Source organism: Musca autumnalis, unplaced genomic scaffold (genome assembly GCF_047663935.1).
Source record: "Musca autumnalis isolate F117 unplaced genomic scaffold, ASM4766393v1 scaffold_3, whole genome shotgun sequence".
Lineage (NCBI taxonomy): Eukaryota > Metazoa > Arthropoda > Insecta > Diptera > Muscidae > Musca > Musca autumnalis.
In genome coordinates, this window is record NW_027411866.1 from 82,101,569 (window position 1) to 82,125,564 (window position 23,996).

General features: G+C 35.4%; 1 protein-coding gene across 4 annotated transcripts in view; it reads left to right on the forward strand.

The window, feature by feature from the left end:
* The window catches only part of dpr18 (defective proboscis extension response 18), a 567,617-nt gene that overhangs the window by 277,451 nt on the left and 266,170 nt on the right, over positions 1 to 23,996 (forward strand). For all 4 annotated transcript variants that reach the window (XM_073977849.1, XM_073977846.1, XM_073977847.1 and 1 more), the window contains one exon: positions 633 to 1,331. In XM_073977849.1, the coding sequence (XP_073833950.1) occupies positions 633 to 1,331 (699 nt within the window). The remainder of the gene's footprint in view (positions 1 to 632; positions 1,332 to 23,996) is intronic.

Consider the following 23,996-nt stretch of genomic DNA (forward strand, 5'->3'; position numbering starts at 1 on the left):
TTATGATAAATATATAATATATGTACTCTTAGCGTCAAAAATACAGGAAATACAAATTTTGGACAAAGGTTTTAAGGAAAAATTGTATTGACAAATTGTTTGTTCTGTTTTAGTTGAAGATTCAATCATATGATTGCTTAAGTCTGGAGTATTCCCCAATTGGCTTAACTTCATCACTACCCTCTTTGCAGAGAGTAATGTTTACAAAACGCACTGACAGCTTGCAAAATTTACTGATCGCTACCAATATCATGATTTCATCCCGGCGAAGGGAATTATCAATTGGCTTTTCAGTTTTTGAAATGATGATTTTTTAGTGAAAACCTGAACTCTTTAAGCACCTTCAGAGAACATTTCCCACCTGGTATCGACAAATTACGGCATACTCATAGAGATATATTGTTTCAGAAGAATTAACTGTTTATTGACTCAAATTTGAAATTCCATCATCCCTATAATATTTACCCATTCCAAATTCATTGGTCGTCATACTTAAAATTATTGCTCTACATTTATTAAGCTGAATTTTATTCTCTAATTGCATTACATGTTTTCTTTCTTCCCTTTACTCTATTTTTTTGTCCTTTCTTTTCATGGGATTGCCACGAATTTGGCGTACATCGAATTGCCAGATAAACTAACAAAAAGAGTTACGGCTGTAGCGGCGGCCCTACCACAGAGCCAGACAACAGCATTTGGTGGAGCAACTGTGGCATTTGGAGAGGGGTTCCAATTCAATGCTTTCGATACGACACGTACAACATTTGCCTCGTCGTCCTCGTCTTCGTATACGTCGTCCATTGAAGGAACTGGTGGTACACAAATGTCTTCATTGCCATCATTCGCCACATCCTTGGCCACTTCATTACAGCCTTTGGCCTTTTCGCCGTCATCATCCGCATCATCATCATCATCATCTCAAGCAGCATATCCTACATTAATATCAACAACTTCATCCGGTTTTTATAACACGAAGACGTCCAGAATTATGAGCAATCTGAACAGCATTAGCAGCAGCATACACCCCTTAAGCCCAACAATAACAACGCCCACTGTCCATTTATTGCCACACACAACCCAACACAGGGCCAGCGGCAGTATGCATTCAAAATTTACTGCCACTCATCAGACAAGCCCAACTACCATGGGACTCAGTTCCAGTGCATTGCCTTCGTTCAAAAATTTTATGAGAAGCACAAAAGCGTACAGTGGCAGCACTGCTGGCAGTTACACCAGTACAACAAACAGTGGCAAACGACATCAACAGCAACACCAACAGCAACAACTTCCACTTGATTTTACGTTTTCTAAAAATCATTGGACAAATTCAGGTAAGTTGGCATTCACTGCCGTTTCAGGGGGGAGCGAAACAGGGAACGCGACAACAGCCAGTATCCAGCATTAAGTGCATGTCAAACAAAATCTGAAACTATGCCAGAGCTAGTGTAAGCTGAAATAACACGAACTACATTAAAGCTGATGGAATAAACGTTAGCAGTGCTTTAATGTAGTCAGTGTGCATTTACATCACAACCATGAAATTCATAGCAAAAAAAGAAAATAACAAAGAGACGTGAATATTTTATAGATAAAAAGGATTGCAATTCTCTTTTTTATGATAAATTTCACTTTATAGATTGAGTAGAGTGGCAGGTAGGGACACGATATTTTTTTTAATGCCATATAATAGATAGCAATTCTAAATAAAACCAAAACCACAAATTGACACCTTTGAGAATTTAAGGTTATCAATGTTTTGAAATTGTGGTGGAATTTCTATGTCCTACTTCTTTGCCGAAATATACATATTTGTACGCTTCACCAAAAACATTTATGCATTATTATGTTGAATGCATCTGAAATATAGCTGTGGCCCACAACTTGAGGCTGATGGGTTCAAACGAAATGAAGCTTTACTCCTTCCCATGGGCTTCGCAAGGAGCACAGCATTTTAACACCTTTTACTCCATTTTAACGCCTTTTTCTGCGCGAGCTATACGAAAATATTGGCCATGAAATATACGGCCACCATTTTCAGCACCTATTCGATGGTAACTTAATTTCGACACGCATTCGACGTGTCACATTCGACAGCATGTTCACGTCGTCCCCGAATGCCACAGCTATCTACGACAGGTTGAGATGTAGGATCAAGGTTCTCAAGTCGTTAGCCGGCAGCACTGGGGTGCTGATTAGATATAGCCCAACATTTGTATGCAGATTTACGCACAAACATGGCCTTTTTTTGAGAAGAACACACACACTCACGCACGGAAATTCTGTGAAAAAAACATATATTGGTATATAACACTATGCGATATGAAATTTATTAATCATATTCTGACATCGCAGTGTAATAGAAGACCAAAAAGATAGAAGACTCGTGTCTCGCCGTTTTCCCTATCTCATCAACTTTCGCGGTTATAGGCCTCCGAAGGTTTGAGGTCTTGATGTCAAAAGGGATCATTTTGTAAGGGTTATTCTTCCAAACCGTTAAAAAATTACATTTAATCTCAGAGGAAACGTTGAAGCTCTTCTCATAAAGAAGAAAAATTGGGAAACATAAAATCCATCGAACTTCATATTCAAGGCGAAAATCGCCAAGGACTCCTACCACCTATTTTTCTATTTCCATCCGGACTCTAGTTTCCCGCTGAATTTTCTTTTCGAAATTTGTTAGAACTCCTAATCTATAACACCTTATAATAATAATTTGTAAGGGGCAAAGGGTGCATTTTAATAAATTTTCTCTAAAGGCCGCAATTATGATTCCATCGATGAAAAAACTTTACCAGTTCAAATTTGTGGCTAAAAAACCAATGCTAAAAAAATTTGTTAATATTGGATAATATTTTGATCGTGTTACAAGGAAGAAGGTGATACAATAATAATTCCAACTGATGTCTTCATTTGCTGTCAAAGCATATTTTTAATCAAAAATAAATAACAAATATTTATCTTCTTTAAAGAATATATGTATGTATGTGTACAACATTTTTATATAAGCTTCGCGAACAATATTTTACCGTTTTCTTCTACAATTTTGTGGATATTTGCGCAAAAAAAAAATACAGCAAATGAAGACTATGGTCTGAATTCGCCTTTTGGATTACCTTCTTAAATTCGCCTTGATTTTGATATAGCTGTAAAGGGCCGAAATACCCAAAAATAAGCCAAATATACATATTGAAGACATATCAAAATACGATCCGATTTTTAAAAAAAATGTTTGTAGAATTTGTGTTTAGCTACAACAATGAACTGGGGGCCTAGTCTGTAACTTTGTAACAACTTTACTCATTGTTTTTTTACAACAATTTCATTTGTTTGTTTTGTAGTTGTCACAAAAACAATAGAAATTTTAACAACTTTTCAATCGATAAAAGTTACAGAATAGGCCTACAGGTAAATTTTTTCATCGATTGAACCATAATTTCGGCCTTTATGTTAAGATGGGCAGCAGCAGAGTTAAATACACCAAGTGTGTGAGTTGCGGTCTGAGTCCTCAACTTTTGCCAATAGATAGCATGAATAGAGTGCAATGAGACCTTTCTTCGTCCGCTCCTCGATATTCCTTTTCCATGTAAAGCAGTTATAATGCAACTCAAACCAAAACTGGTAATTCTCGTTCTGGAAGTTTGCGATTTCTGGTGAAAAATACGAGCATTATCCATTATCATGGGTCCAGTTTGATAGTTGCGCCAGAGCACCTTACATAAGTTCAAACAAGGTTGATCAAAATTTACCACACATCAGTACTACTACATCATCAGCATTAGCCATGACCTTACTTTTCAGTTGGTCGATGCACACAGGAATTTCCACGACCAGAGGAATTGCGTGTGACCCACCTCCTGCGGCATACCTCTTTTTGCAGTTTTCCTCCTGCTTTCAAACATCTCATCAATTCATGTATTACTGAGTGTGTTTAGAAGCTTTACAATATTGAAAGTTCTCTACAACGCCGCCAAAATAAAGTTTGAATTTTTCATATTCTTCACAACTTGCCCAACCATTTCCTGTTGTTTTCAGGTAGAGTGTGACTAGGCTTCCTCTGATATCACCTTTACCTCTTACCATAGACCAGGTATTTGCGAAAACAGGCTTTAAAAATCTGCGCCAGGATCTTAACCACCGGCATTTTGAAACATTGCAGGTATTATACCATCCGGTCCCGGGAACTTTTAAGGCTAAAAGTCAAATAAAAGCTGTTCATGGAAAAAGACCTTCGAAGCAAATGGTGGCCTGTTTCTTCGGCAAATCTGACCGTGTGGTGACTATACGGCTTGAGAAATGTAGGACGGTTAATTTTGAGCGTTACACTACAATCTGTTTGCCTGAAGTCTCCTGAGAAGATCGAAAAACAAACAAACGAACGACAAATCATTCTGCATCACGACAATGTGGGCTCTCACACATCGCTTCAAACCAGCGCCTCTTTGACCGAAAAAAAACCTGGAATTGATGGGTCATGCACCGTACAGACCTGACTGGGGATCTAATGACTTTATTTTATTCCAGCACATAAAGAAAAAAGGCGTGATCAACGATTTTCGTCGCCAGAAGGTGCTGTAAAAGCGTTCAAAAATCACGATTTGGAGGTGTCTCAATCAAGCCACTGTAAACAACCCAACGAATGGTCGTATGTCAAACTGTCCTGAGTACGCTTAGGCTACAAACTGTCAAACTTTCTAAAAAAATGTCCAATGACGCATAGCGACACTGCGTGTTGCTAGGCCAGAAAGTTTTCAAGTGCCCCTCGTATACACTTTGATACGATGAAAATATGCCTCAACGAAACAATGATTTTAGACGCCAATTTGAGGGCGATTTTGCAATGCACGTCTGTCTGTCCGACTGTCTGGCTGGAGCGCACGACAACTCTCGAACGGATCATCGGATTTGGTCGAAAATATGGTTCCTATAAAATTTTATTCAAACTTAGTTTAAGTTCGAAGATGGGCCATAACGGTCCATTCCTTCGAGTACCTACCCAAATAAAAGTTCAAATTTTTTTTCGCAAAAATGGTGCGCACAATAACTGGTAATATTTCTTCCTGACATGGATCAAGTTCGAATATGCGTTATATCGTTCAGCTTCCCCCGGTACCTCCCACACAAAATTTCTAAATTTTTGGCACAAGTACAATTTAAGAACTCTTCTCGGCTCGTCATGAAATTTTTGTAAATTTTGTATCGTTCAGCTTCCCCCGGTACCTCCCACACAAAATTTTTAAATTATTGGCACAAGTACAATTTAGGAACTCTTCTCGGCTCGTCATGAAATTTTTGTACCTATTACACAAATGACGGATGAGCACAACAACTTCCGAATTGAATATTTAGCCGAAATTTTAGACATTGTAAAAGTTTTGTCCAAACGTACATCAAGTCCTAAGAAGGTCTGTATCGGAAAACATCCTCCTCTCGGGTACCTCTCCATAAAAAGTGACCATTTTTGCTTAAGTGCAGCTTAAGAGGTGATTGTGGATCGTTTGAACATTTTTAGCCGATAGTACCTATTGTGGCCCTGTTAAAGCTCTCAGATAACTATAGAATGGTGTGCTTGTCGTTGATCTAACTTTTGCGCATCGTTATATTTCTTTAGACTGTTCGTCTGGTACCATCCATTTCTCGCTAATTTGCAAATTAAGGGATATGTTTAGACTCGTTTTGAAATTTTAACAACAGGTAGTCCTCCGGGCTCATACTGCGACTGTACAATTATAATCGGTGGTAAGTCCATACTAACTGCATCTCCAGATTTGGTTTAAACTTTGCACGTCGTAATCGTTTTTTCAAACTTATTTCAAATTCGAAGATGAACTATATCGGTATAAAAATTGCGGAGCATAATAGTTGTCAATAATCTATCCCGCGCCAAACAGAGATCATGAGAAGAGCTCCAGCAATTGATTGTACCCTTCAAGCAGAAGATAAATGCGTTATTTAAACTATTGTCAGCTTCATGTAATGCTATCATATATGTGTGTGAGGCCTCTCAAAATGTAGAATGTGTTTTACGCCAAGACCTATTATAGATTCATTATAACCTTTTTGGGAATCACCCCAATATAGTTTATACGATACTACGTCCAAAGATTCGATCTCTGTCGGCTCAAACAGCTTAAATAATATTATTGAAAATCCATGAGATATACAAATTATTTTAAATTACAAAGATTTCATATTTAAATCGTGGCCGCACCTTAAGTGCACATAGATTTGGTAAATCTCTTATTAACATCTTAAAATCCTTAATGCTCGTGAATATTTCTAGCAATAAATTTACATTTTTCTCTGATAATCTTCTAATAGAATATTGCACAGCTCTATATGGCATAGCCTATGGCATTACCTGCGCCTCCCTCATTTAAAATTTCCCTTTAAAGAGTCTTTGGTCTAGACATTGACTGCCTTTTACTACTAACCTGCTGATGTTTCACTTAATATCTGCTGGTATTTGCTGCATGCTGCCACCTGCCATCTGTTCTTCTTGCTATTGTTGTTGTTCTTGTTGGCTTATTTACCATCCAACCAAGTTGAAACATTGAAACAAACCACATTCACCTATTTTCGAATTTTTCCAATCACTTTTTGTTGTTCGTTGCGGATGAAATCAAGTATAAAATTGCTTTTTGTTATTTTCTCAATTTTATTTTCTTCATTGCTTTAAAGTGCTTCTTATCCTTCGACATTTGTTACCACACAATCTGTGTCGTTACTATCGACTATGTCAAGGAATAAGAAGAAGAAGTACTTACCAACTAAGACGTATTAGGGCATAATAAAATGTTGGGTTTTTGCTTCTGTTGGCTTCTGTTGTTGGTCTCTTCATCGTTGTTGTGGTGGAGGAGCACCAGGAGGAGTGGAGTGGAGCGGGGTGAAAAACAAATACTCTCTGAAATTGAATGCAATTTCATTTGAGTTCCTTGTTACAGAATAACAACAACCAAATTAGATTTCGAATCGAATGTTAGCAATAGCATTAAAAGTTCAGACTTGAAAAATGTACACCCAAAAGCTTAATTAAGTTTTCCAATAATTAGCATCAGCATTGAATGTTATTCAAATGCTGGAAGTGCACTTTTCATAACATTGCTGCCGCCCGATAGCTATGCCATTTGCCCTTGTGTTGGCAATTTGCAAATCCTGCTGCTGCAACTGTTGGTTAGGAGTAACTATAATTTCAAAATCAATGCTTCGTTTGCATCAACAGAACAATGTGGTAAGCCGCATGAATGTTAACAGGTCTTTCTTGGTTTGTGGTAGGAGGATATTCGGTTGGTTACCTTTTATGCATGGCTGGTTGACATGACTTCATTAAAGTGAGTAGTAGTGGAGTAATACATTTCTTTTTTAAATCACAATTTTTAATGGGATTGGCTCAATCAAGCATTAAATTGTATCTGGAACTTCGTACATTGAAATCATGACCAAAAGTTCGAAAAAGCAATTATTACAAACCTGAGGTTTTACAAGGCGGAAATGTGAGAGCAATTAAATTAAGACACGTTTAAAGAGTTTTTACTTTAAAATAAATCAAATTCACGTTAAGTGTATGTGAAATTTTTATTTAATGAAGTTGTCTTTCATTGGCGTTGTCTTCTAATGCTAATCGATATGCAAGTTTGGGGATTACTTTGATAAATCGAAGTGAATTTATGAAAATACCTTGATTTTAAAAGTGCGACTGTAATTATTTTAGTTCAGGTGTTTAACAATAAATAAATAAATAGTTAGCTGTTTAACAATAAATCTGTAATTAAAGCCCCAAAAATTCATTATTAAAAGCGGACGTTATCATACAAAATGGAACTTAAAACTAAAAGATGAAAGTAAAAATGAAGTAAGGACTTAAACCAATTACAACAATTATTTAAGAATTTTATTACTTGGTAGTTATATACAGGGTTTCGGAGTCGAGGTATTTTTGGCTCGACTCCGACTCCGACTCCAGAAGATTTTTTTTTCACGACTCCGACTCCGGGTCGACTCCGGGAGTGAATTCCTATACCACTAAAAATTAATAAAATGTGCACACATTTTTAACTTTTTCCTATATTTTGACCTATATAGGCTAATGTGGAAAGGGCATTCGTTCGAATACATTCGAACATATCAGTATTGTTTCTGCCGAATCTTACATTGAAAATAGCAAATTTAGAAAGTTTTTTTTTTTTGAAAATTTTGCCTTTTTAGGCCAAGATCATTTTTAGTATTAATTTTTAATTTAATTTTTTTAATGATCAATAATGCATCTGAAAAAGGAAAACCGACGACTCGAAAGTTTTTGTCGGTTTTCCTTTTTGCACGAGTATATGCTGGACGGAATTCTTCTGCGTGAGAAAATCTTTAAGCTTTCAAAATATGTGAAAATGAAGGGGCAATACAAATCATAAGGACTACATGCAATAAAAATTATAAGAAATTCAAACTGGATGTAACCCAACATTTTAGTGCGCTTATCCTTAAAAGGAGAACCCCAAGTTGTAAAGCTCAAGACAAGCCATTTTTCATGATTTTTTCCGAGAAAACTACGTAACTTTTTGCGTGATTTTTTTCTTCATCTGAAAGCGAAAAATATTACAAAGTTTTGAGACCGTATACGAAACCCTGTTTTTATTAAAGCATTTTGCGGTGCCAACCAACTCTACCTCGAAAACTGATAAGCCAATTGTAATATATTTTAGTGGCCGATTTCGAGAAAAACACAGTTTATTTGCCTTTATCACTTTTACGCGATCCTTCCTCATGAAAACTGTATGATTATGTATTTCATTGAATTTCGTATATGCGTAGAAAACTCGGATACATATGAACTATGTCTGTTCCTGGCGGACATATCCGGTTATTTGAATGTCTACATCTAATGCCCTTTATGAGTACATAAAGAATCCTAGAAGAAAGATTCGCCGTTTGTCAGACTTCTGAGTTATGGCGGGATGAATCTGTCGTTGACAAACAACGAATTTAATCTGAATTTCATATATAGTTAATAGATTATGCGAAATTTACCGAAATACATGAGGACCACAATGTCTTTAATAGAGGACAAGGATGATTTCTCATAAAAAACAGGATGAGAATACCAATAGACCTTTGTGAGAAGACCAGTAAGACTTCTGACGAAAGAGGTTAAAGGTCCAATCTTAATTTTATTGTCGTAGAACTTTACTTTTGTTTGCAAAAATGTAAAGAATAATTTGGATCAACAAAATAGGGATGAATAGACTACACTTCAGAGGATAGTAAATATCCTGTGAATTGTCCTTTAAATTAGTATAAAATACCGTTTGCATATAAGTTTTCTTATAATTTTCTCTAAAAATAAATAATGATTAAAAAAAAAATGTTCTTGTTCCAAATTTAATCTTATGTTTCTATAACGTGGAAAAAATTTTGCCCGGAGTCGTAGTCGAGTTATTTTTTCCGACTCAGACTCCGACTCCGACTCCAGAAAAATTGCTCGACTCCGACTCGTAGACTCCGACTCCGAAACCCTGGTTATATAAGTCATCCTCCCTTATATTTCGCCACACACCCAAGCATAACATCAGGATTGGCTTCTAACATCTCCGAAGTCTTTTCATGTGGCTCGACGGTATTAAGAACCATAACGGGAAGGCATAAGATACCACAGGTCTTATAATCTGCTTGTATACCAGAAGTTTAATTATATTTGATAGGCCACCATTGTAACGAAAAAAACCCTTGATATCTCTTATATATAAAGATGAAAAATGTTTGTATGTTTGATTGTTTGAAATTTATGGGCTCAAAAACCGCTGAACCTATCTTGAAATTTTAGGTATGAAATTTTAGGGTATATTACGACATCGCCTGAAAGTAACATAAGCTATAAAAAGTTTTGAAATTCCGCTCTGATCCGGAGATATAGCATCAGAATCGGAGGTACCTCCAAAAAATGTAAACTTTGTATGTAGATATCTATAGAACGGTTACAGAAACCATGTACAAATTTGGAATGTGTGACGGAATTTGGCCTACAAAAATCGAAATCCGTTCAGATTTGGATATAGCGCCCATATATATTTTAGTCCGATTTCAAGTGTTTGATGTACCAAACACGCTATATACATATGTCCGATTTCAATGAAATTTGGTATGTGTGACAAGTAAATGTGCTTTGGGTAGCGAAGTGCACCGGGTTCAGCTAGTTAAGGATAAAGTCAACAAGTTTAACGAATTCAAAATTTTCGCAAGATATGCCATCTAGGTATCTGATGTTGTCCGATACTGTAATAACTTCATCTCCGATTTTTAAATTTGAGCGATAGGATCTAAAGTTAGGTAGACTACTTTCGCCGTACCCCTGAAAACAATCGCCGAGCATTTGCCTACGTTTAGCTTGAAAAATATTTATGTAGATTATACTGTGAACCGAAATTTTGGGGGGTGGAAAATTCCTATTGGAGATGAAAGCACTTGGTGAGGATATACAAAACCCCGAGAGACAGATTCGCCGTGAGTCGAACTTTCGCGATATGGCGTGATGAATATTTTGCTGGAGACCCTAAAAGCCATCTGGAATCAGCGTTATATTTTTGTTCGCTGTTGTTTTACCTTATATTTAAGATGACATGTCTTCAGTCAAATCAAATGAGGATTTTTTTCGTAGAACATTTCGACCTTCTAACTCGCTTCCTTTAATGTCCTTTTCGTCCTTTAATTCAAGAACCGCAATAAAAGTGGCACAAGATGACATTTTTCAGCTTCGGAATATTCTACAAAAATGTCTCTCGGATTATTTTATTCTACAAAATTTTATGGAACCGGTTATTCTGATATTAAAACCGAATTTGTATCCGGTTTTTATGAACCGATTATCCGTATATGTATATCATTAGAAAGCTATTAAAGTTGTCAATCAGATATGAATAATATGCATAATACATTTTAGAGCACCCTAAACCCACTTGAAATTCAGTTACGTAACTTTTTACACTTGCAATAATGGGTCACCGTCCCAGAATTCAACCCGCCATAACTCAAAGGTTCGACTCACGGCGGATCTGCCCTTCAGGGTTCTGTATATCCTCACCAAGGACTTTCACCTCCAAAAAGAATTTTCCACCCCCCAGGTCATGATCATAATTTTTTCACGGTTCAAAAATGGCGAAAATTGTCTAGCAACAACAACATCTAATATGCCTGATGATGTTAGCCTAACCAGCTAACGAAACGATCGTCGCATAGTGGTTGATGTGTGTGTAGGACTTCGCTAGATACCAATTTTTCAATGTAATCTCCTTAGGCCATAAAGCTCGATTAATTAAATTAATTAAAAATCTCACAAATAATGGCCTTCGCCCCTAAAAAGGCAAAAACTTAAAAATACGGTTTTTTTGTTCCAGCACCATAACCGCTTAAAATGTCTAATGCATATTAATCATATCTGATTTACAATTTTAATAGCTTTCTAATGATATACTTATAAGGTTAATCGGTTCATAAAAATCGGATAAAAATTCGGTATTAATATCAGAATATCCGGTTCCATAATTCGGATATCCGGATCTTAATTCCAAAAAATAATGAAATTGACGTGCTTAGCAAAACAAGATCCAACTGTTTTAATGTCTCCGAGAATTCTAGGTCATCAGTAGGTTAACAATAATGTATTGAAATAAATAGATATAGGGCTGTATGAGCAAGATTCGGGTAAAATTGAAAAACGACCGCTTAAACAAGATTTTATCGATTTTATGTCTTTGGGAACCGTACCTAAAATCTTCCGAGCGACATTTTTGTAGAATATTCCATTTGATTTGACTAAAGACATGTACTCTTAAATATAAGCTTAAACAACAGCGAACAAAGATATAACGCTGATTCCAGATGGCTTTTAGGGTCTCCAGCAAAATATTCATCACGCCATATCGCGAAAGATCGACTCACCGCGAATCTGTCCTTCGGGGTTTTGTATATACTCACCAAAGGCTTTCATCTCCAATAGGAATTTTCCACCCCCAGACTTTGAGCTCCATTTTGTTGCACAGTGTTATCAAGGTAAACGTTAAGCGAGGTAACATAGTGTTTGCTCCGGGGTCTGACATAGCGAGTATGACATCGTCCGCATACGATAGTAACAAGCCCCCTGAGAATGCTCGGTCATGTCACTTACCAAATCATTGAATAGCAGGGGGCCTACGAGTGACCCCTGAAGTACCACTGCTCGGAATGGACGATATTTCTGGCATTGGATCCGACGTTAACTGTACTTGTAGCCGCTTTAAAGACTCGTACAGTGTTTCCATTTACATTTGCGCTGTGAGCAGTATTTTTCCCATATAAGCAGCATATGGCTTTCCTGAGCCTACTAGAGTTATCGCCTTGCGACGAGAGCATTCGCGGTCACAAGCCCAGAGACCGATTTTGTCGCAATTGACACAGGTACACGGCTTTTTAAGTGTACTCATTGGGGTCATGGTCTTCGCTACACTTGAAGCAGCGAGGGACATGTTACAGTTAGATTTAAAGTGGCCAAAACGCTGATAGCTTAAACACTACGAGATTTCCTTTCCTTTATCTTTTTTAATGCAGGCGTCTTGTTCAAGGATATTATCTAGTTCGTAAAGGCCGAATGTGTAAGATTGCCTTGATACTCTAAGGACCCATTTGGTCTGAGCAATACTATTAACCCCAACTACTTCAACAGGAAAGGTGAGCTTTGTTCCCAAGGTTCTTTAACAGCATCGCTTAGGAAGCTTTTATTAGAGACTTCTTACTCATTTAGACTTTTCTTTGTGAAAAGAAAACAATTTAAACAAGCCCCCCCTGAGAATGCTAGGGCATGTCATTTACCAAAACATTGAACAGCAGGGGGGCTAAGAGTGACCCCTGAGGTACCACTGCTCGGACTGACAGTGGCTTGACAGTCAATGGCCCTTTTACCTTAAAGAGGCTGTCGTGTAGGAAACTTGCCACTAGTCTGCAAGTTTGCAGATTGATTTCGTACAGAATATCGGAGTGCCATATTGAGTCAAAGGCCACGTTTAGTCACGTCAAGGCTTACGGCTATTGTACAATATTTTTATGGAAGATCCTCACAATAAATGTGGAAAAGGCAGTTAATGCGTGTGATGTTGAGTGCCCTCATCTAAAGCCAAATTGGCTGTTGTTAAGCACACTTCTGTCTTTGACCCGAATTTTTCACCGTGAAGAATTCATATAATTTTCCAAAAGCTGAGAGTAGTGAAATGTACCGATAGCTCCCACATTCATTAGGCTGTAAATCACATTTAAATATGGGCGCAAGCACGGCCTACTTACATGCTTTATGGAAATAACCCAAGTTCAATCAGTGTTTATATAGGGTGGCCAAGACTCCAAGGTTAACAGACCTGGCATATTTCAATCCGGTATGTGGGATTATATCCAACACACTGGACCTTTTTGCTTGCCCTGCGGGCAATTGCCTTGCTAATGTAACTGGGTTTGATGAAACCAGATTCATACTACCTTTTTACGTTCTCAACAGTTGATCCATCTACCCTAGATATATCGGAGAAAGTTTTCATAGGTGACCTATCGCACTATCGCTTGATAGGCAGCTACTTTGACTTGACCTAATGTTTTATTATTAACAGTGTCCTAGATAGAGACATTTCTTTCTACTGGCATGCAACAATCAGACAGCCCTTGACTTAATTGATGTCTAAATCGACCTAAATTAGTCTTCTCTTAGTTAAAGATTGTTTTGGGTTCTCTTATTAAGAAACCACTGATACTCAAAATTATTTATAAAGCCGTATAATCTGACTAAAAGTCATAGGCAATAGCACATGTTCGGCCGGCAACCAAGGAAAGGACAGGAGAATAAATATGAACCGTAATCCCCATTTTGAATAGTAGGTACGTCGACAGAAATGATTTCAAAATTTGGAATATCTACCACGTGAGAAACCAACACACTACCTCTAGTATCGGTTTCGGATCCACCCATGACGGATGCTTTGCATTATGATTCGCACCTATAAATATTTCTCCAGTCAGTTGCAGCTCAACGAGAGGTTGCAAATCTAAAACTTGGAAACTGTCTTGGCGTGTTTTGTACAGTAATGCGAATATAACACACGACCTATATTCTCTCCATGCTCCTACAATGCAGGATTCATATCACCCGTGGATATAGGGATCCGATCGTAGCGATACTTATCTTTAATTATCACAGAACCTGCAATATCCTACTTTTTATAACCTCCACCATAGCACTACAGGTAATTTGCCCTGTTTTTTGAGGCAAAAATTAATATCGACGGAATTAAAGGCATTTTTTAACTTTTTAAATTATTTATGTGTAAAAGAGAGATAAAACAAAGATTTTTACAGATAAATTCGGATATTAACAAAGGTTATAAGCAACTTCGAATATAACGAACAAAGCCATTTCTTTCAATTCCATTTTTATTAGTTTTCTTATACACAACAAACTGTTGAAAACGATCACGGTAGTAAGTAACAAAAATTTTGACCCCTCGGTAGATTTTCAATGGAATTGTTATTAAAATTTTGTATATTTTTTTAAATATATGTTAATAAAGATGAGTTTAGTATTCCTTTAAACCGTATCAATGATTAATATGCAAAAGAGGGATAAAGTAAAGCTTACCACTGGCGCACCGTTTATACAAAACCACGGGCATAAAGAACAATTTGTCGCAATTACGTATTTTACTTGCAATGAAATTGTAAACAAAAATATTTTTTATATTTATTACTAGCAGACCCCGGTCCGCGTTGCTGGCCCGTCGTAATGAGTTTTAATGACAACTTTTTATCGACTTTATGCTTGAAAATTCAAAAATATGTTTTTTCTACCTCACTTCTTCGGTCTATTGTCAAACCGAGAAGGATTTTTTGTCTGTAACTTTTCTTTTCTCTTACGGACTTTGTCGGATTTTTTCGCCAATTTATGCTTTTTAGGATTTATTATCGTCCATGTCCCTGTCTTTATCCTAAATCGATCTGATTTTAAAGGTTAAAAAGTGGTTAAACCGAATTCTTCCGCTTATTGAGACTTTTCATGGCTGATGGACCGTTGAACCTCACCATTCAAGTAAATTTGTAAATATATAGTTTTCTTGATCGGGGGCGCAATCACCGTTGTCTCGAAAACTAATTTGCAACCCGATGCACTCATAAGTTTAGCAAATATAGCGATTATAAAATAATAGGCCCCGAAATTCGTCTACAAATATATAGCATTTTGGACCACGGGACATTCCTGAACATTTTCTGAATATTAGGTTCAGTAGTTTTGGAAAAATAATGTTTTGAAAAGAGTGGGCGTGGTCATCAGTTTTCAATATATAACATATTAAAAAAGTAGGCCTGGTCCGGTATTTTGCCTCCAAATATGTACCTAGGGTGCACACAACTTCATTGCCTACCAAAATGTATGCTGAAACCGATATAATCATACATTTATTTGACGTATATATAGCGTTAAACAGAAAGGCATGGGGAAGGTACCCCACCTCTTCCGAAATTCATAATATATACATTAGGGTTAGTCATTTTTTCATTTTTTAGCGAATATCAAAAATCTATGGAAATGGCATGTAGGGCAGGCAAAAATAATAAGAATTGCGTTTTTACTTTTTCGAAATTGTAAAAAAACCTTCCGCACAAAATGCAATTACTTTAGCTAGAAACAAACTTTTATAGTTTACTTTTTTTTTAAATTTTTAAATTTGAGCAATTTTTTTCTGCAATAGTTGTTCTTGGAAATAATTTTTTTTAGTTGGTTTTAGTGCATCGATTTCAAATATGCAATTTGATCAAAAATCTGTCATGTAGTTTTTAAGCTACAAACTTTTATTAGAGCAACTCGTTTAAAATTTTTAAAACTGGGAAATGAAACCGAGTTGCAAATTTTAAAATCGATGTAGCTTAAAAACTATATGACAGATTTTTTATCAAATTGCATATTTGAAATCGATGCACTAAAACCAACTAAAAAAATTATTTCCAAGATCAACTATTGCAGAAAAAAATTTCTCAAATTTAAAAATTAAAAAAAAAGTAAACTAAAAAAGTTTGTTTTTAGCTAAAGTAATTGCATTTTGTGCGGAACGTTTTTTCACAATTTCGAAAAAGTAAAAACGCAATTCTGCTTGTTTTTGCCGGCCCTATATGCTATTTCCACAGATTTTGAATCTAAAAAAAATGACTAACCCTAATATACATAACAACGGCAAACATTGAGCTTTTGTCGCAAATTTTATGGAAATCCCTTCAGTAGTATTGGAGTTATGACATATTAATAAAAACAGGCGTGGTCGGACCTAAAGGCTCTAAAGAAGTACCTAGATTGTAGATTAATCCGTAAATTTTTAATCCGATACATGCATAATTTTTGCAAATATAACGTTTTTTAAAAATATCGTATAGGGAGGTACCCCGCTCCCTCTGGAATTCAATAAAATATGTAACCTGTTTTCGGGGGGCGTGGTAAACTTTTCTTTCCAAAAAACTTAAGTTGGGTTATGACAGCATTTGATTTTTGTTCATAAAGGTAAGGCGTTTTCAGGAAAATCGGTTCAGTAGTTTTGTAGATGTAACATATTTTAAAAAGTGGGTGTGGTCAAGTCATTGGATCCTAGAAAAGTGGGTAAGGTCTTCCGAAATAGATACATTCGTAATTATTGTAAATATAACATTTTTAAAAAAGTAGGGTATAGGGGAAGTACCCCGCCCCTTCCGAAATATAACTGAATTTGAAGCCTATTTTAGCTGGGCCATCCTTGGGGCCAATTTCAGGAAAATCGGTTCAGTAGTTTTTGTAGAAATGATAAAAATTAAAAATTGAAAAATGTGGGCGTACATTTTCTTTGCATTAAAAAATATCGAAATCGGTCCAGCCGTTCTCAACTGATGCCATGACCAACGAACGACATTTGATTTTTATTTTTAAAGATTTAAAAGTTTAGACAAATCGCGATTTCCTTGAAAATCCCTTCAGTAGTTTTGTAGATATAACCTAATTAGAAAGTGAGCGTGGTCGAATCTTAAGTCCCAAAATAAGTACGTAAGGTTGGAGACACAATCGCCATTGACTTGCAAATAAGTTCCGAAACCGATACATTCGTATTTGTTGCAAATATTGCATTTTTACAAAAATAGGGCATAGGGGAAGTACCCGCCCGATCCGAAAGTCAAAAAATATGTAGCCTATTTTTATCGGGGACCAACCCTGTACATTCGCTGAAAGTTTCAGGAAAATCGATTCAGTAGTTTCGTAGATATAACATATTTAAAAAAGTGGGCGTTGTCCAGTCTTAATGCCCAAATAAGCACGTAAGGTCGGAGACACAATCGCCATTGACACGGAAATTAATTTTCAAAGCGATACATTTGTAATTGTTGCAAATATTGCATTTTTACAAAAATAGGGCATAGGGGAGGTACCCCGCCCGATCCGAAATTCAACCAAATGTGTAGCCTATTTTAACAGGGGGCCATCACTCTACGTTCCCTGAAAATTTCAGGAAAATCTGTTGAGTAGTTTCGTATATATAACATATTTATAAAAGTGGGCGGAAAAGTGGGCGTGGCCAATTTTTCTTTGCATAAAAACCTAAACTGGACTATGACTAACATTTCCACAAAAAATTATCCAAATCGCTCCAGCCGCTTTCAACTGATTCAATTACCAACAGACGACAATTGAGTTTTATATATAAAGATTTATTTCCACAAACCAAACTTCCACAATTTAAGATGTTTTTTTTTTTTGAGAAGTTAACTAACACAATCTGACAAAATATCAAAAAACGGACAGAATCGGGTTTTGAAACCTAGTGATACCAATGCAGAAGATGACTTCTAGGTGGTAAAATCACGGCCAAACACGGTCAATTTAGTAAATGTCTATATGAAGTGAGTTTAAGAAAACTAAAATATTTATTTCTGACTCTTTGTGTTTTTTTGGTAACTACACAAAATTTTTAAGCTATATTATATATTAAATAAATTGCAGTCGCAATAGCCAATAGTGCATTTTACATATATTAATATTTTGTTTATTTTTCCACGGTTTTAAACACATTGAAATAGGCCTTATAATTTATTTATTATTATTAAAAGTTGCAAAATCTACTTTTTGCCTCAAAACTGGGCAAATTACCTATAGTGCATAACATGGAAGGTTTATTAAAGCCGTTTCTACACGGTCTGCTTTTTACATATTTATTCATCGCATCTGTCACTTTTTTTCTCCCATATGTAATTCCTTCTGCATGGCACAATTTTATTTTTTATTCGTTTTCTGTTGTTTTCGTTATTTATATTGCGTACAAACAAAACAGCTGCTTTCCTTTTGTTGTCCAGAATAGAGCGCGTTATATTCATAAAATGTACTTGTGTATTGCCATATCACTTTGATGCATTGAAATTTATCTCTGTTTTACACCATGTGTCCAAAATTATGATCTGTAAAAAGTGGCAGTCCCCCATATGACGGTACCTCCAGATTTCCGGTATTTTTAGGGTTCAACTACACAATATTTAACCGAACTAGCTGTCATTTGACATTTAAGGTTCATAGGGGACACAACACTACTCCACAAAAAACTGTAAACATGGGTCCCTGTTTAGGTATAGCCCCATATAACGGTACCTCCCGATTTTCGGTATTTTGAGGGCTTTAGCTACTATATTTAACCGAACTAGCTGTTATTTGACATTTAAGGTTTTTACGTGCCACAACACTTCTCCACCAGAAACTGGCAACATAGGATCATGTTAAGGTATATCCCTCATATAACGGCACCTCCCGATTTTCGGTATTTTGAGGGCATTACCTACAATATTTAACCGAACTAGCTCTAATTTGACATTTGAGGTTATTACGGTCCGCAACACTACTCCACTAAAAACAGTCAACATAGGCCCATGTTTAGGTGTAGCTCCCATATAACGGTACCCCCGATTTTCGGTATTTTGAGGGTTTTAGCTACAATATTTAACCAAACTAGCTGTAATTTGACATTTTAGGTTATCACGGGCCAAACCAAAAACTGTCAACATAGGTCCGTGTTTTGGTATAGCCCCCATATAATGGTAATGGTAAGGTGGCATTTTGAGCGCTTTAGCTACAATATTTAACCTAACTAGCTGTAGTTTGACATTTAGGGTATTTACGGCCCCAACACTACTCCAAAAAAATTTTCAACATAGGTCTATGTTTTCGATACATTGTTTAACTGAACTTCGCGTAGTTTAACATTTGAGATTTGCAGTAGTCGCAAAACGTTCTCACTAAAAATTTTCTATATACACTTTAGTTCCTCCCGTTTTGCGGTATTTTGAGAATTTTAGCTTTATTTCTTGACCGAACTTACTGTAATTTGACATTTGAAGCTCCTATTGTGTACAACAATTCTCCACCGAAAGTTGTCAATATAGGTCCATGTTTTGGTATAGGCCCCACATAGCAGTACCTCCCGATTTTCGGCATTTTCAGGGTCTTGGAAACATTTTTTGATGGAACTACCCAAAATTTGACATTTGAAGTTCTATGTAGTCACGAAGCTTCCCAACTAAAAATTGTAAACATACATAGGTCCATGTTTTGGTAAAGCTCCCATATAAGAGTACCTCTCTCTCTCTTCGGTATTTTTAGAAATACCTGTAATTTGACATTTTAGTTTCCCTGAAGTCACAAAACCTATGCTTTAGAATAGATAATTTAGGCACTTGGTCCAAAAAAAATTTGCACCTAAAATTGTGAACAGGAAGGGAAACTAATTATTCCATTTTAGTTAAGAATATTTTATGGTAGAGGGCATTAACGACTTTTTACTTGTTTAAATTTTAAACATTTTTCCTCTTTAATTTTGTCGAAAAATTAAAAAAGGAGATTTTTGCATGTTTTGGAAGAGAGTATTTATTTTATTTTTGATTGGAAAACACACCCGACTCTTTCGGACTTCAGAATGAGAATGGTTCAGTTAGCTTTAAATCATCTGGTATTTAACGCCAGGTCGGTGAAAAACTTTCATATCTCCCCAGAAAGAAATGTTGATCTTTGCAAAAGTTATTGACATGAGAAGTAATGTATCACATAGTCGACCCGCCTCGACTACAGCATTTGCTACTGTTTATATATATTTTGGAAATCACAATTATGAAGTAATAAGCATATGTCTACTGAAATATATAAAAATGTCATATATTGACTAAAGGATAGATAATAGTATTTGGACGTTTAACTTCGGAGAAGTTCAATTCAACAAAATGCAGCCCTTATTTTGTAAATATAATCATGTTAAAAAATAATTACCGAAAGTCTGACTTAATCCTTGTCATTTTTTTTTTAATTGGGCACATTACATGTTAGTGGAAAACACAAAATAAAAACACATAAAATGAAGTCACAATTTCTTAAGTCACCTTTCAACTCTTTTCACACAAACATAAAATTAATGTAATGCCGTTACTGCCAAGTAAGCTGTTAACTTTTATTGTCAAGAGGTTTTATGTATTAAGAACTATTTTCCGCAACATTTCCTGGCATCCACTTTTCATGAAAAGCAGCACTTAATAGTTAACCAAGACATTTTAAGTATTCATAGTATATAAATAATTATGTATTTGTAAGGAACATTTTATGAGTGGAATTCATTAAAAATATACAATTCCAAAAAAAGAACACACAAGTGTGAAACGTTCTTACCATAATGCAAACAAGATGTCGAAAGAAAATATTATAATTGGTTTGCAAAGGAGTTTGTTAATGTGTGAAGATGTTGTTATACATACATATATACAAAACAATAACAACGGCAACAGACGTAAATAAAACCAGTAAAGAAAGTTTCAAATTCGGATAACGCCGATTTTATTATACCCTACACCATTGTGAATAATTAAAATATATATGGGAGCTATATCCAAATCTAAATCGATTTCAATATAATTCGACAAACTTATTTGTAGACCTAATTCCGTCGCATATTCCAAATTTCAATTGAAATCGGTCATAATCGGCCGAAAATATATATGGGAGTTATATCTAAATCTGAACAGATTTTCAACAAACTCAATAGCGTTCTTCTTATGGCTAAAAAATTATGTTTCCCAATTTTTAACCGAATTGGACTATAAATGCGACCTGTACATTGCGTTTTCTTTTGGATGTTACATACAAATGCACATAGACACAAAGACCCCCTACCGATTTAAATTTTCAATAATACTTTATAATATTTTCAAAATCCACAATATCTTCGTAAAATGTTTTCAGAAGCCTCTAGTTCTGAATTTCGTCATAAGATTTCAGAGTATGGCTTAATCCGGTCTCAAGAATAATAAATATTGCCCATTTAGTTCAAGTTCAAAAATACCATATTACAAATAATTAGTAAATTTCCAATGCAATTTCCAACATCATGTATACAATTGAATTGAATTGAAATTTATTGAGACTTTTAAAGAATCATTAAAGGGATTACAAACATAAATTGGAAATACTTAAAACTATAGTGTATTATTTTAATAACAGTAAAGTTATTCAACTCGTGTTTTCTAATAATAATGTGTATAATATTTAATGATTAACATGAGAGATACCACGCTTGCTCATAGCGTTAACATGATAGGGAGAGAAAACTCCAACAAATATGCTTATAACTAGAACATACAAACTAAAAATTAAAACTATTAACTAAAACTAAATAAAATGAAAATAAAAAAAAGTTCAAATAGAAATCAACCCCTATGAGAACTGCTTAAGGTTTTCGTATAAAAATTTGGAATTCCAGAAAGGGAATTTGCAACTAACTCACTCTCACAAAAGCCTAACGGTGAAAGATAGTAGGTGTTTGAACAGTCAAAATTAGATTGGTTTGCTAGAACATTTTCAATTAAAGGAGTGGGGGAAATAGTTAAACGAGAAATAAAACTAGCTATTCGATTCATCGTATAAGTGGGCAGAGGTGTAATGTTTGCCAAATCGTAAATGTACCAATTTGGAAACCGTTTATTTAATGTCTGGAAATTTTTATTAACACACAGACGCAGAATTTTTCTCTCAAAAATTGAAAATTCGAGCATTACGGACGGAGATATACTAAACCAAATCGGAAATGCATATAAAAGAAGAGGGCGGATGCTGACCTTGTAAATTAATAGTTTTGTCTCCTTCGGCAGGTACTTATTATTGAATAAAGAAGAGCAAGGCGGGCGTGTTTATTAAATTTCAATAATTTTGTAAAATTTACTCCCAAATATTTAAAATTATCTACAAAAGGAATTTCTTCGTTGTTCAAAAACAGATGCAAGTTTTTACTTTGGGGAACAACAAAGTATTTACATTTCCCTGAAGCATTTCTTAAACAAATTGCTTGACATTTTGATATATTGATCTTGATTCCCCAATCTGTGAAAAAATTATTAACCATATTGAGGTAAAGAGAAAGTTCCAATAAAGCATTGTTGGGAGATTCTGCATGGGAGTAAAGCAAGGCATCATCCGCATACAAAATCCCCTGACAATCTTGAAATCGATGAGGGAAATCATTCATATATATATTGTAGAAGTGTGGTGCCAAAATTGAACCCTGGGGCACACCACAATTTACTTCACCCAAAGCCGAATCTGAACCAGATAGATAAACAAAAAATTTTCTATTATTGAAAAAACTTTGACAAAGCCTTATAATATTTGGTTTAAACCCAATATTAATCATTTTATAAATTATACCTACATGATTGGCTTTGTCAAAAGCTTTTTCAACATCCAATGCCACTGCTACTGTGCACCGTTTTTGCCTTAAGTTACATAACACATCATCCTCAAATTTAAGAAGAGCATGTTCCGTCGAATGTCCTGACCTAAAACCAAATTGATATGGCGGAATATATGAAGTGGGAACACCAATATCCATTTTAGATTTTATCACCTTTTCGAACAGTTTTCCTATATTTGATAATAACGAAATTGGCCTAAAATTATTTACATCAGCTACATTTCTTTTTTTAGGAATTGGGATAATTTTTGCAACCTCCCATGTATCAGGAAAGTAGCTATTGTTAAGGCAATTGTTAAAAATTATTGTTAGAAACTGAAAAGCAGTCACTGGAAGTCTTTTAATCAAATAATTAGAGATGTTGTCCGGACCAGCCGATTTTTTTTCCATTAATAGTTTTAACAATTTTTACAAGGTCATTGGTAGACAAAAACTCAGGGGAGTTATTTTCATTTAACGCAGAGTTCTCGTCGCTAAAAGTTGTAACAGGTGACGAATTATCTTCTGTAAAAGACTGTGAAGTGAAGCTTCAATCTCCGGCATTGGTCTGAGAGAAGGAGAGCCGCTATAAACATTACCAAAATGTTGCTTTAAAACATCTAATTTTTCACAATCCTGCGATATAACTGTCCCATTGATTGAAATTTCTTTACATGAACATTTCTTTTTACCTAACATATTATTAATTTGTTTATATGCTCTAGGACCAGGACGTATATTTTCCAATTTTTTATTAAATGAGTTAGCTTGTTCTATAGCGACTCGCTCTTTAATTAGAATCTTAAGCAACTCTATTTGTTTAGCCAAAATAGCATACTCTGGACGCGATCGGTCAGAACTTATTCTAAACAATCGCTTGAGTTCTTTTTGCCATGCATATTTAACTCTGTACAACCTTTTAACCTCGTCTGACAAAACTAACTTTTTATTCGTTACTTCTATCTTCTCGGAATGTATAGAAGACAAGAATCCTATTGAAGTGCTAAGTTGCTGAATAAAGTAATCTACTTCGTTATTACTTAAATTTCGATTATTTGGAGGATAGAAATTGAGCAAATCACAGCTAACATCATTGCGAAAATGATTCCAATTCGTGTTTTGGTAGGACACAAAAGAGTTCTGCTGCTTTAAAATTATATTAAAGTTAATATTACAGATTGACAGCTTTATAGGGTAGTGGTCTGAAAAAGAAGCCATTGTAGAAACTTGAAAGTTTGG